The 15353-nt window shown below is 38.1% G+C and overlaps 1 protein-coding gene across 1 annotated transcript in view; it reads right to left on the bottom strand.

Annotated features, from left to right (window-relative positions):
* NRDE2 (NRDE-2, necessary for RNA interference, domain containing) overlaps positions 1-14705 on the bottom strand; it is a 30289-nt gene extending 15584 nt beyond the window's left edge. Inside the window, exons 1-6 of the mRNA XM_014947034.1 lie at positions 14581-14705; positions 7144-7252; positions 4904-5128; positions 3603-3752; positions 1717-2179; positions 1073-1475 (exon numbers count right to left, since the gene is read on the bottom strand). Coding sequence (XP_014802520.1) covers positions 1073-1475; positions 1717-2179; positions 3603-3752; positions 4904-5128; positions 7144-7252; positions 14581-14659 — 1429 coding nt within the window. The 5' untranslated portion in view covers positions 14660-14705. The remainder of the gene's footprint in view (positions 1-1072; positions 1476-1716; positions 2180-3602; positions 3753-4903; positions 5129-7143; positions 7253-14580) is intronic.
* Between the last annotated feature and the right edge of the window lie 648 nt (positions 14706-15353).

Below are 15353 nucleotides of genomic sequence, written 5' to 3'. Positions count from 1 at the left end.
CCTGGCAGCACAGGATTTTTCCTTCACAGCACTTTTTCCAGTGCTTGATCCAAGAAGAATTAACTGAAGACCGTAAGAGATCTCAACAACTGAAATGAATTTGTAACCCAGAATCTCAATCTGTAAATCCAGACTGGATATTGCATGAACAGACAGCATCATTGCTCAAACAGCAGTTATATGACTTGGATAAAAATAGAAGTTTCTTGGACTATGCCACACATGAAGAAATGTGCAGTGCTTCTTTATAGTCTCCTCAAGATTTAAAACAAATTTTAAAATGAAAAAAAAGCACAACCTCAAAGATATTCACAGTGACACCAGTACTTCCCCCTCCTCAGTGTATTCCTAGATTAATAATCGTGATGACTCTCCAAGGCAGAGAAGCAAAATTCAAATGGGATAGGTTAAGTCCTTTAGTTCCAAATAAATTTAAAGCCCGTGCCAAAACTAAGCACAAACTCGTTTCATCCCTGGATCTAGTCCAGCATCCTAACCATCTGACTAATTTTCCTGCCAGGGGTAATTATATAAATAAATTTTAAGTGGTAGATATATGCATACAATAAATACAAATCATCAAATGGTATTAGAGTTTAAAATTCTCCACCTAAGAACTGGGATGGTCAAGAAAATTTCACATCAGACTTCCCATGCCCCTTCTCTTTTCTGGATTAATGTAATTAACTGTAAAATTTTTGAACAAGAGATAATTGTTTCTTTCACAAGCCAATTGCTTTTTTTTTTTAATAAAAATTTTTCATAGATAAAAGCACATCTCTTGGCTGTTGGCTGCAATTCTCCAGCCTTGACATTTGTACTGTAAACCGTTCAGCACATTAAACTTTACTGGATGTTATATCACAAACTCTCCTGGGGAAGAAAAGCATCTGCTATATCCATATTTGGTTGGAATATCTGCTTTAATTCTCAGCTAAGAAATGAGGACGGCAGGCATTTGGAAAGGAATAAAAATTTCCTGTAATACATAAGAAAGTCTATTCTTATAGAAGATGTAGTCAACTCCTATAAAGACCATTCCAACCATGACATGAAACAGAAAGAACCTTACCTAGCATAGCTTCTTCTGTGCCAGGCAGGAGAGGATGTGACACCATGCTGCCATCTTGGACAGCTGCCAGCGTAGTCAAACATTTTCCATAGAGACTATTGATTTTTGAAACAGAAAAGGTAGTGAACTGACTTTGACAGAACAGCAGATATTTCTTCCACAGCTCCGGATTATTGGGATGTAAGAAAATTAGCTTCTGCCATTCTTTGATCAAAGCTGGTGGCTCCCAGAATTCTGTGCAAAGCTTCAACCTGGCGAGTTTCAGATCAACATTACTTGGATTGCTTTCAATTGCTCTCTCTAAAATAGCCAGTTTCTTTTCTAAGATTAACTTCAGTGATTTTCTTCTTACTTCTTGCTCTCCCTTACCGGCATAAGGGCTAGGTCCTCTCATTAATTCATCCTTAAAACAAAAGAAAAATCATGACAACATTAGGAAGAATCATCAGTACAATCAGGAGAATGCTGACGCTCGTGAAGATGAATTAACAGCTCATTCTTTACCAATAGAGGATAGGCAGACCTAAACAAAGCAAACTACAATATAACATTCATGTGTTTGTTATAATAAGCAAAAACAAAGCAAACTACAATATAACATTCATGTATTTGTTATAAGCAACGAGGTCTGTCAGAACACATACCTGAAAAGAAACAAATTCCATCCATGCATTAATATCTCTTGGGTTTTCTCTGACTTTCTTGTTATGTTCTTCCACTTTTGCCATTAGAATGGAGTTAGCATTTATCCCAGGCTCTTGAATTGTTCGCTGTGTATTTACAGGATCACGTTCTGCATCCTTGCACCCTTTTCCTTGTAGCCACTCTGTAGTCGATGGATCATAAATCCCAAGAGGATTTACCTCTGTTGTGTCAGAAGGATCATCAGTTTCTATTTGGAAAACTGGTATAAAAGCAGTTGAGTCAGCTGGAGAACTTTTATTGCAAACAGGAATCCCATCTGTGTTCAGCAGCTTCACATTGTTTTTTGTGAAGTAGCGCTCAGGTCGAGTCTGTAATTGCTTCCTTTTTGATGCAGAACTGTCCCAAGTTATACACTGTTTCTTTGCATCGATGCCAAGACAGGACTCTCCTCTCCTTTTGTATCTTGGAAGGAAAAATGCAATTAAACATCTTTCAAAATAAACGCTTGAAAAGATACCTCCTTTTTTGAAAGAAAGCACGAAAGAAGTACTTCAATTCAAATTGACCCAAATAATGTATGAATACTTCTTCAAAACTGGAAGAACTTGGTAACTGTCTCCTCAATTAAAAATTCATTTTCTATATTTTTTTCAGTGCCACCACAGCTTTTATTATCACACTAAGCTTCCTCCAATTTCAAGAGTATCTTTCATACTCAGCAGAAGAAGAAAAATTATTTTATTCCTCCTATCATTTTAAGCCATGTAGACAAACTTGGAGAAAGAACAACAGATAGCATTATTTAAGGCTATTTAGATTAGATTATTTGAAACTGAAAAATCAGAAACTGGTAGTTCAGTCTAGTAGTATCTTCCTGTATCCCTAAGCCTCTATACATTTTATATGCCAAGAAGTGGGCGGAGAGGAGCAGGGGGAGAGGAAACAGAGGCCAGGTTCATAAAGGCCACAGTAATCCTAGGGATTAAGAAAGGAAAATACCATTTTAAATTATGACCAAGAACGTCATTTCAGTAGCATAGTGACATACAATGTTAAAATAACACTTTTCATCTCAAACAATGGCTGAGAATCCAACGGTGGCAGAATATTTGAATTAATCGTAACCAGGCAATTTTACTGCAAAGGTATATACACCACAAAAATAAAAACCATAAATCCTCACTCCTCCATAAATAAGTACTTTTTATATATAGTTAACAATTTTCCTTGAAAACATCAAGAAGCAAGTAAACATACATAATGCATGAGCTCAGCATAGGTTCCTTTAGATACTCAGTTAATGCAGGGAAATGTTCTGAAGGGTCATCATGGAACCAGTAACTCACTAAGCATGTTGAATATGCAATTTGATTTATACTCATTTCAAATGCAGCAATGCATAAGACAGATATCCTCTGCACAACATCTGGGTGATGTAACACAGAGTCTACTTGCTAAGAAAGTACCTGTACGTTATTTTTGCAAGGATATCAAACTACTTGAGTAAGTAAACCTCTTGAGAAATCTGGAATGAAATAATCAGTGCCTTCATTTCTCTTTCAGACACAGAAACAGAACAGAGATCAAAAAAGTCCACATGCCTGCAGTGTACTACACAATGTTTTTAGAAAAAATGTATCATAGAATCACAGAATCATATGGGGTTGGTGATTCTATGAAAATCATGCACTTTTCTTCCCATTGTTTTAGAACATCTTTTGCCTTTTAAAAATTTCTGTCCAATGCAGAGTCAAATTTTGAAATAAACTCTTCAGTTATTTTCTCATCTCTTACATAAAAATTTCAGAGCCGAACTCAAGTTAATGGATCTTGAGTCAGTGACTCTGTGACAGTTTGAATACCAACAGAAACCAACATATTGTACCTTGCAATGTCCCCTCGATACAGGGATTTGTAGGCCCAGTTTGCAGGGTCTGGTTTCTTGTCTATTCTGAAGGTCTCTGCTGTGGAAGCCTGGATATCATCAAGCCAAACAAAGCGATTGCTGGTAAGATTTGATGTTTTCTTATCTAGGCTGAAGAAAAGGAGAAGAAGCATAGTCTAAACATTCCAGTTTGCAGGGTCTGGTTTCTTGTCTATTCTGAAGGTCTCTGCTGTGGAAGCCTGGATATCATCAAGCCAAACAAAGCGATTGCTGGTAAGATTTGACGTTTTCTTATCTAGGCTGAAGAAAAGGAGAAGAAGCATATTCTAAACATTTGTGCACATATTCAGCATTTACAAAACCCAGGAAATGTTACATTTCTGTAGTTCTTTGTGCACATATTCAGCATTTACAAAACCCTGTAGTTCATGATAATTTAATCTACTCAAAGTCATGGTACACGATCCTTTCCTAAGAAAAGCACAGCTAGGTACGCCAAACCCGAACACGCTGTACATTCACAGAACCTCTTTTACTGCTTAAAGATCACGCTACTCACTACATAGCTATTTTCTGTCACAGAACCTCTTTTACTGCTTAAAGATCAAGCTACTCACTAGATAGCTATTTTCTGGTTTCATAATAATACTAATAATAATAATAAATGACACCTCCACTAATTACACAGTACTTTAGAGTTCCTGGAATCAACAGAACAGATCTAGCAAAGCAATTTCAATTGTTCAAATACCCACCTAGGTGTACCATGAGCAAGAAGTATGAAGCACACAGCATAGAGCAATAAATGGCTGGACATAAAAGAAATGTTACATTTTTCAAGAAACTTTGTCTTAATATGAGAAAAATGAAATGTTAACTCTCTGAGGAGGAAGTTACATTACAAGGCAAACACAGCTGTATATTAAGACTTTTGCAATAATTAAGAATAATGTTTAATGCAATCCCTCTCCAAACTCTCCCAAAAGGAGATCCATGAAAGGAAATAAGATGCTTACAAAAACTCAACATAAGCCTCTACATGTTTTTAAAAATCTATTTCATTATTACCATACCATGCTTTGTTCTTCAGAACAGTACCTCACAGAGTATTTTAGTCACAGTTTTTCAGGTAAGATTAAACAAGTGGGCTCTAATTCTATTTTCATTGCTTTGAATGCATGTTTAGTCATACACGGTTTAGAAAAAAATGACCCACCAGTGCTAAGAATTTCATTCATAAAATTGAAAGGACAAGCACAAGAACACAATGAATTTACATCCTGCATAGTATTAATACATACTTTGCTGCTGCTTCCTTTTCGTAATTTCTGCCACTTCCTGTTCCTTTGTCCTTGATGTTCTTCGTGTCCAGATCCGATTCACTGCTACTGGAGTCCCCTTTGGTTTTCTTCTTTGGCTTCTTATAGTGGTGATGTTTCTTCTTTTTCTTTTTCCTTTTCTTACTTGACTGTTTCAGACTCTCATCTGCATCACTTTCCCCTGACAACTCTGATCTTGAAGTAGTCCTGTTTGGAAACAATTATATGTATCTCTATATACTCCTATATATTTAATGTAAAGAAATACAACCACAAGAAAGTTCAGAATAATTTCTCCTTTTACCTTTATTCTCCCTGCATTTTTATAGAGAAGAGGTAGCAGCAACACATAGAATGAAAGTGATACAAATCTGCATTAAATATCAACTGTTTTTATCAGCTGCTGGAACTACTGACAACCAGTCTGAAAGTTTTAATTGTCAAAGGTATTCTGATGCGCGATTTGTATAAATATCTGTTATCATTGCCAAATTAAAGACAACTGAGCTGATAAATTTTCCTGCCTTTGTTAAGACAATTTAGGTCAAGCTAAAGGGATGAGAAATCTTTCAGGGTGACTGGCAAAAGAAAAGAGTCTGCACTTTTTTTTCCCATGCATCTTTATGATTTACACAAGAAATACCAAAACCGTACTTTTAAAATTGCTTCCAGATTATAAATTCATATCTCACCAATCAAGGAACAATTTTTGATGACTACTGAATTAATGGTAGCTTGTAATATAATGTAGTAATAAACACTACATGCAACAGACAACTGACACGGTGAGATCACACAAAGGACTGATAGTTTTGGTAAAACACATGTAGATCATTGTACATAATACATAAGTTCCCATATTTAATAATCAACTGAAATAATGGAGGTCTTCTCTAACCCTTAACTAATGCACAAGCTCTTACAGTTTTTCTGGAATCTTTCAATAAGAAAAAGGAGTGATATGGCTCGGTGTTCTGAATATGTCAATAAAAGAAAATGCATTTCAGAAGCAAGGCACCTCAAAAAACCCAACCCTTACACAATTTATTTAAGGACGTTAAGAAAAAAGAAGTCATGGGAGAACCATTAGCAAAACTTTTAAAACAAAACACACACACTCCCCCAAAGCAAAACAACAACCCAAAATCCCCAGAATCCACAAACTACGTTTGAGTAATTACTTTTTATTGAACTGAGAATGTGCCCTAGTAATAGGTAAAAAGATCAAACACTTCCCTGTACATTATTTTTTGACAAATTCTTTTTCAAAGATCAATTAAATATGGCGGGTTTCCTATGTCACTCTATTTGAATGGTAATTTGTAAATTCCAAAGTTTTATGACAATTAAGTCTTGAGAAGACTTGAAGAAATATAAGCAGAATATACGACTGAGAAACAGAACAGTGATTGCATTTCAATCACATGATACATGTAAATGTAAGAATAAGTACACAAAAAGATATATTCAGCCGTGAGTGTTTTATAAAGACATTCTCTATCATAACCACCACCAGTCATTGTAAATACAGGACCTTGTATCAAATTAAAAGTAACTAAGTTTTTGAACTTGGCAACTGCAACTTGATTCCATTAATTATGAAGTGTTAGTTGTACTGTAGGTACATCAAGTATAGCAACTACTCTAGTGAAGCTATTCAAACTAGTTCTTTAGCAAACGTGGCTGCCTAAAGCTCATTTTTGTACAAGAAGATAATCACCGACTTCAGTGATCAGCATGTTCTACGCAGCCGCACAACCTGGTACATGTAATATTTCATTAATTTACATCTTCAATGAGTTTTTTAAAGAGTAAAAAACTCGATTGTGAAATGGCTGATTGAACTGGTTTTCACAGAGAAATCACAAAGATGATGCTTAATCTTTACATTATTTCAAGGGTCACTTAGGACATTAAAAAACTAATGAAGAATCATGATCGCTTAGTTCCTTTTCCATTCCGAAATAACAATGATTTAAATGCAGCTGTGAGAAAAAGAAAATGGGAATGTAATTGCATAAGTATAATTTCTCATTATTTTAAGTTAAAGGACATGGAAGCATTATTCATGCTTTTATATATGACTCAGTTCAGGCCTTTTTAAATACTGAACAGGGGAATTAAAAGCAGCCCTAAAAGCTCCTGATTTTGGTCTCGCATAACAAAAGAGAAGCAGGACAAAAGAAAGAGGTTATTTTAAAAGATAGTGAAGTATATTCTACCTTCTTAGTGGTGATCTTTCAGGGACGAGATTTGCAACTTCTGTAGTGCGCTGATGTAGTAACAGTGCATCTTCTGCAGAAAAACTTGGATTACTGAGCCAGTCCAATTCTGTGGGTAAAGAAAAGTGTGAGATCAATACAAATTTGTTTTGTTTTTTAAAGCTGGGGGTTAATCTAGTCAGCAGACAGCTAAATTTGCAGCAAATGTCGCTAAGTTGTGTGCAGTAATTGAGCATATGGGAAAGCAGTCCATGAAATTTCCATTTAGCAGAACACTAGGTTGTAACGAGGTGAAATATTTAGGACTAGGTGTCTTTCCCTGACATCAGTTTAAGCTTCAAAAATCCCACTATACAATAATACTTAAAAGTTCGTACTGAAAGCACATAATAATTTTCGTACATTGCTACATACTTTAAAAAAAAACAAATCTGTCCAGTATAATCCCACTATACAATAATACTTAAAAGTTCATACTGAAAGCAGATAATAATTTTTGTACATTGCTATATACTTTAAAAAAACAAATCTGTCCAATACGAATTTTTACCATATATAGTTAGAATTTTTACATTCTATAACTGTTTTATATGCATAATTCTATAAGATCTTCTAATGTATCTTCATATATTTTATACATGTTAATGATAATTATTATATGCAATATATATTTACATATCTAAAGAGTAAAATAAAAAAATACAGAAAGGCATAATTAAATGAATGTGTAGTTAATGAATGCAATACAACTTATGCAAACTTACAAAAATGTACTTTACTCATTGCATGAAAAATATTTTTAACACAATTTTATTGATCGGGGCACACATTACTGGTAAGAATATTCAAGTGTTTTATCCAAGGTCAAAACATGTCACTGGATTCTCAGTTATCTAACTACCAAAATACCATTAGACTTTTAAATAGTATGGAAAAAGGCTAATTGATGCTAATTTTGATATATTAGTCAGCATTAAGCATTTTGCACCTAGACCTCAGCCATTTCAGTCATCGGTTATGATCAGACACTGACAGGATGTGGAGGGGGAATTTTCTGCTAGAATTTTACTGGTATTAAAATGTCTGTAATGATTTTCATAGAGATTTCATTTCTAGAATTCTTTTAAATATGTGACATTTTCTAACATATGAAACAACAAACATTATTTCACATAAGCACGGAATTTAACATCAGCCTCTCTGGTACCAGACCACAGGAATAACAACAAAAGGAAGAAATTTGGTCTCCCTGCCTGTTCTCCATGCTCTTTAGAACCACTTTTGCCTCGGTGTTCTTCCCGTCACGCTCTTGCCTTTGTGCTTGTGACTACACTGACCTCTAATCCTTAAATAGCATGAACTCATTCTCTGCCAAGCCATACATCTCTCCTCTTTCTAAAGTATTTCTTTCAGAAATAGCTCTTCGTACCAAAATTCTTTCTTCCTTCTCATCCGCCTGAATTGTTGTCCACAAAACGGAGCAGGCTGGAAAAGAGTTTGTTAACCCAAGTTAATTCATCAAGAAGTACATCCAATCAAGCAAACCTCCAGTTTGCATTTCCTGAGAGACTTTTGGGTCTCTGCCATGCTGCCACCAAAGACCCAAAGCCCCTGTTTCATCCTGATCCTCCAGAGGACAACCCAACAATTCACAGCAACGTCAGGACCAAATCACACTTCCCACGAGCGCCCCAACCAACACAGTGCAGAACAGGGCCAGGCACCCCTGCCCAGCTCACCAAAACACAGGAGAAGGACTGAAAAAAATTAAAATTCAGCTGTATAATAATGCTGCCACCAAAGACCCAAAGCCCCTGTTTCATCCTGATCCTCCAGAGGAGAACCCAACAATTCACAGCAACGTCAGGACCAAATCACACTTCCCACGAGCGCCCCAACCAACACAGTGCAGAACAGGGCCAGGCACCCCTGCCCAGCTCACCAAAACACAGGATGTAGATCGAAAAAATACTAAAATTCAGCTGTATAATCTGTATGCATATCATTGTAACCTTCTGCCTGGCAATCAGAATCACCAAACCTAAGGCAAACATACTACCCTACTTTGCTGCAAATCAAAGTGAGATTTTTATTTTTTTCCTTCCCGGAAAATATTTAAGATATATTCAAGTGAAATTAAAATAAAAATTGAAACCTTGAAACTGTGATCATTACCAGCCTATTTAAAACATGATAGGAGGTTGCAGAGAGGCAGGGGTCAGTCTCTTCTCCCAAGTCACAGGAGATAGGACAAGAGGAAAAGGCTTTAAGTTGCACCAGGGGAGATTTAGATTGGGTATTAGGAAAAATTTCTTCACTGAGAGAGTTATCAAGCATTGGAATGGGCTGCCCAGGGAAGTGGTTGAATCACCATCCCTGGAGGTAATTAAAAAATGTGGAAATGTGGTGCTTCATGATATGGTTTAGTGATGCTAAGAGTTATCAAGCATTGGAATGGGCTGCCCAGGGAAGTGGTTGAATCACCATCCCTGGAGGTAATTAAAAAAACATGTAAATGTGGTGCTTCGTGATACGGTTTAGTGATGCCTTTTGTCTGTGTTAGGTCAATGGTTGGACTCAATGATCTGAAAGGTCTTCCAACCCAGGTAGGTAAGGTAGTTCTGCATTGATTTGAATGAAGAATTATGTTTCAAAAATAATTTGAAATATATTAATACTAATAACACTTAATAAAACCTAACTGGGTTATGTTTTTTTAAAACATAAGTTTGAAGGCAGAATGAAGTTAACTAATTTGGCTTCAGTCATACAGAATCGTTGAAGGCAAAATTCAGAATTCAAGACTTAAAATATTCAGACCATCAGGAAAAAAGTCTAAGATGTTAAACTTTCAAGATCTTGATCTAAGGTCTTTTAAAATGCTCTATGCATTGAAACAGGCTTTTTGTTGATTTCAAGGGTATAGTAACAGGTTCTCCAAAGATTAATGCAGAGAATGCATTTTTTAATATTATTCATCAGTCAGTGTGAACATTTTAAATACAGACCAGCCCAAACTAGGAAAAAAATGTTTGCACACAACAAGTATGTGAGCTTTTATAACCTTAAGCCTTATGGCACTACAGTGCCAAGTACCTTCCAAATGGAGATATAGATCCTTAGCAGCACTAAGAGCTTCGGTCTTAAAAACTGAAAAATATAAAGCAACTGACACATTTCTTTTTAAAATGGCATTATTGATCACATCAACTAAATGAACAGAGAAGAAAATAAAGGAAGCAAGCAGTAAAACTCCAGCTGTTTTAGAAAACACAATAAAACATAAGGCTGACCAACCATATAAACTTCCCTGAGGCACAAAACACACTTGAACTGGCAGAAGAGTGGAAAACAGTTATCTTTATGTTTTTGTGTTTAAAAGGCTGTTCTAAGACCAGAATCACAGCCTTAAATAAAAAGAGTTGGCAAAAGTTTCATCCCTTCGTACTCCCAGCAAATTAATACTGCAGCTCGCAAAGGGATGAATCCTGTATTTCGGAGTTGTGTCCTCCATCCTTCATACTCCCCACTGCTGCCACAGCTTTGGGAATTATCTGGGTTCTCCAGACCCTTCTACAGAACTTTGCCACATCCCTTAACTCATGGCTGGGCAAGGGGCAGCCTGTGCTGTGTCAGATTGCAATCTCTGAAGATGTTTATTAGTTGGCAAATGTACACGTGCTGATTGCCAAGCCCATCCATCCTGGGTAGCTGCTCAATTCACGTTCCAGCCTCTCTCCCACCAGTGGCACTTTATCTAGCTTTATCTTTTCTAAGCAAACATGGATTTTCAGAGAACTCCTCTACTTTGGCCATTTCTCTCTCCCATCAAAACAAATTTGCCTGAAAGGGTTACAACTCCCGAGAAGAAAGAAATACTAAGTAGACTGGCAGATAGATGCACAGCAACAACACATGAAATCCATTTCCATAGTAAATGTGTCTTAAATATAGCAAAATAATGTCTATTATCACCATTAACTATTAGAAATGAACTTCCAAGATGTCATTTTGACTTAACTTTACCTGAAAGTACCTGTTATTCCTTTACAGATGTGAAGTCACTAACTTGGTGCAATATGATTACAACAGTGAGCACAAGCAGAACAAGGTTTATTTTTTATATTTTGAATTATTGCTTTATGGCCTCCAAGGAAAACTCACCTTGAGAAATGGAGTCATAAACATTAATCCCCTGACTGTGCCTGTAGCTTGGTTCTACCTGAGCAAATGAGATCAAATTGCCTTTTTAAAACATTGAAGAATCACACTGCAAGAACCAACCTCTGTAGCACAGTCAATATGCCTCTGTGGATACCCCAGGGAAATATTTAGAGTTCTCCAACTACAGTATTTTCTGAACAATTTAATCAAACTGACCTAATACACTGGAAAGAACTGAACAATTTTTTCCATTACACAACACGGAAGTCCAAACCTCCCTGTAAATAATCTCCAGTGAATCAGTTAGCTTGATACAAGCATTTCAAACATCAAAACGTATTCCATACTTCAAAACTCGACCTTTTCATTTCTTTTGTTATTTTCTCTTGTCAGATGTTTAAAAGGTTTATCACTTTCACAGACCAGATGTACATTCTTAAATAACATAAAGAATAAAATATATAAAAGAACTTCTTTTGTGATAATATGCACGTACTTGTTACTGTTCTACTCTACTATCCACACTCATGAGCACAACAGTAGAAGCAATCCAATGGCATTCTTTATAAGCCTTCCCAAGAAAAAAAGAAAACTAAAATTTACAGTGCATGTCTACACAGACAATTTTTTAAGAGTTATGCAAAGTCTTCTGTCACCTCTCAGAATTGTGAAAATCTGTTTTCAGCAAAAATCACTGCATCACCTTACACACAGCACAGTTCAGACTGTAAATAACGCTGTGCATAACGCTTACTACTGTCAGCAGGGTTAGTTATTACCACTGCTCTGTTCAGTATGGCTACTGATAAATTTGTAATTTATCTTCTAGCAAAAACTAATTAAGCTTGACAAGATAATTGTAAAAAACCCTATACAAAATTACTTTGCACTCTAGAGGTTGCTGCAACTCCACAATCCAGTGGGGTAGGAAGAGCACACAGCAATACTTCTGTTTCAGGCAACACTTATATTTATAAAGGGTTTAGGAAGGTTTGTAAGAGACAGAAGTGGTCAGAGGAATGAAACATGGTCAGCATATTTACAAATTAGCTCAACTTTCACAATAAAATTATAAAGCAGTCCTAAGTGACTGCAAGACACCTCATTTTTACCTATGTTAAATACAACATATTCCATGATCTCTGTATTATGATGGACTTTGGCTTCATATCAGCTCTGAGGAGAGTCATCTATCAGAGAGATACCAAAGTTGCCTGTCAAGTTCTCAAGTTCTCACAAGCTGAACGTGTGAAATTTGATATATGCCACCACAAACGTGGTTCTAAGTTAATACTTAAATTTTATGACTATACTGAAATCATTAAAAACAAAGCACAATATTGGCTAAAACATAAAACAAACAAATTATGTTCCTTAAACTTTTGACAATAATTCTCATACAAAAAAAAACTTCCAGTAGACCAAAGCATAACTCATAAACAGTCCTAATAACTGAACTTTAGTTCCAAAAGTCAGTCTTAACATCTTTTTCTGTATAATTTGATCTTCCAGACAGGTGGTCTGCAGTGACACAGACTATGCATAACAAATCTAAAGGCTAAATTCTCAGAGTTTTAAAATATATGCAAGGTCTTACTACTAGATAATTTTATTGTACCTCTGCCTGGCAGAGCAGTCCCTCTCTTCGTAGAGGCTATAATTTGCCAACTTATGTCCTCTATTGCCTGCACGAAGTGCCATTAACAAAAAAGCTCCTAAATGTGGCTAGAACATATCTGTACTGGCAAACTGAGTACAAGAGCTGCACTGCCATCAGAGAGTAATGCAGAACCAGCCTGAACAAGAAGGTAACCCCAGCCTGTATTCCTAAAATCTTCTAAACCTCACCATGCTGACTGGACCAAATATATGAGAAATTTAGCCTAGGTAAACAATTCTCTTGGAGTTTCCCCCTTCCTGTTGTGCCTAGAGGATGGGCAGACTCAAGGGTGGTAGAAGCTAGCAAGCAAAAAGCATAGTTCAGAACATCTCCCAGTAGAACTTAACGAATGTTGTGTATACCTCATTTTGGCAATACACCAGACAGGGTCCTTTACTCATGTAGTAAGAGTGTAACTAATAGACAGCAACCATGACAGGTACAAATGATAAACTGAATCAAAATCTCACTCATGACCTTCCAAAAAAAATATCCTTTACAACTAAAACGTGGCTTAATAAGCAAGGAAATAAGAAAACACTTCTTAGATTATCCAGTGGTAGCAGGAAAAAAGCCCACAAACTCATTTCGTGCATAAAGCAAACCTTCTAAACCTCACCATGCTGACTGGACCAAATATATGAGAAATTTAGCCTAGGTAAACAATTCTCTTGGAGTTTCCCCCTTCCTGTTGTGCCTAGAGGATGGGCAGACTCAAGGGTGGTAGAAGCTAGCAAGCAAAAAGCATAGTTCAGAACATCTCCCAGTAGAACTTAACGAATGTTGTGTATACCTCATTTTGGCAATACACCAGACAGGGTCCTTTACTCATGTAGTAAGAGTGTAACTAATAGACAGCAACCATGACAGGTACAAATGATAAACTGAATCAAAATCTCACTCATGACCTTCCAAAAAAAATATCCTTTACAACTAAAACGTGGCTTAATAAGCAAGGAAATAAGAAAACACTTCTTAGATTATCCAGTGGTAGCAGGAAAAAAGCCCACAAACTCATTTCCTGCATAAAGCAAACCTTCACCACACACACAAAGTTAACAGGCATATTTTTCAGAGATGAGTATTCCTACAGCCATGCCTCCAGCATGTACCAGCAGACAGCTGGAAGCAAACCTGAACACATCGGAGCGCCTGTTAACGAGAAGCCAGCACCATTTATGCGCGGGTATCCCTATTTCGCATTCTTCCCAAAGCTACCTCAGGGAAAATAACTTTATTCGTTCAGTATAGTAACTTTATTCAACCCGGCAGCGACATGCCCTGTGCAGAGGCCTCTGCCCCTACTCTGCCCGTGAGGGAGGAGCCCGGGCTGAGGGCCGCACCGCCCCCTGACATGGCGGTTACACAGCCTGCACGGCGCCGGGGCCGGCCGGGCAGAACGGCCCCTTTGCCGTTCTCCCAAGCCTCCAGAGGCGCTGGACGCAGACCGCCGCCCGCACCGTAACTCCCATGGCGGCCGGGCTGGCGGCCGGAGCAGGCCCGACGGGGTGCGCGGAAGGGCCGGCACGGTGCACGGTGGAAGCGGAAGGGCTTCCCGAGGGCCGGGCCGCAGAGGACTGTTGGGGGGAAAGAGAGTTCTCCCAGGACTTTACCTTTCCTGGAGCCCTCGCTGCTGCCGGTTGGGGGCTCCCCGGGCTCGGCGGCACCGGCAAAAGCCGGGAACAGGGCCATGTCTCAGCTTACCGCCACTACTATCGGCCCGAAGTGCCCCGCGGAGCGGCGGGGCAAGATGGCGGCGCGGCGCCGAGCATACTGGGAGGTGTAGTTCTTCCGCCCGACTTCCCAAAATGGCGGCGGGGCGCGGTGGCGGTTGAGGGGAGAAAGGCTTAGTGCTGGGGTTGCTGCGGACGGCCAGCCTTCTCTAGGCCTTCGTCTACCTGTGGTTTGTGGTTGGACTAGATGATGGGCTTAAAGGTCCTTTCCAACCTAGACAATCCTATGATTTTACCTTGTGCTTTCTGTGGTTGGACTAGATGATCTTAAAGGTCCTTTACAACCTATACAATCCTATGATTTTACCTTGCACCTTCCACTGCCTTCACCAAGGGGACTGGAGGAGGGAACTGCTGGGGAAAGAGGAAGGGGATGGGGTTTCTGAAGCCAGCCTTTCCTTCCTCACCACCCTGTCTTTCCTCATGGGCTTTGCTGGGAGGGAACACCTGAGAAACAACTCCTCAAGACAGAAACGCTCTAGCTGTGTAGAGGAGAATGTTGTAAGAAGCCATGCTTCCTTGCTGTTAGTATCTGCTGTATGTTTGAAGGCCCATCTAGCCAGAGAGCTTGTCTCAAACACCTCCAGTGAGGGCTTAGAGAAGAAATAACCTCCTGCAGTCACTCAGTCCTTCATAAGTTTCCTGACCAGGGA

The sequence above is a fragment of the Calidris pugnax genome, unplaced genomic scaffold (genome assembly GCF_001431845.1).
Source record: "Calidris pugnax isolate Ruff unplaced genomic scaffold, ASM143184v1 scaffold127, whole genome shotgun sequence".
In the NCBI taxonomy this organism is placed as follows: Eukaryota; Metazoa; Chordata; class Aves; order Charadriiformes; family Scolopacidae; genus Calidris; species Calidris pugnax.
The sequence above is the reverse complement of the archived record's forward strand: the minus strand, read 5'-3'. Positions and strand labels throughout refer to the sequence as shown.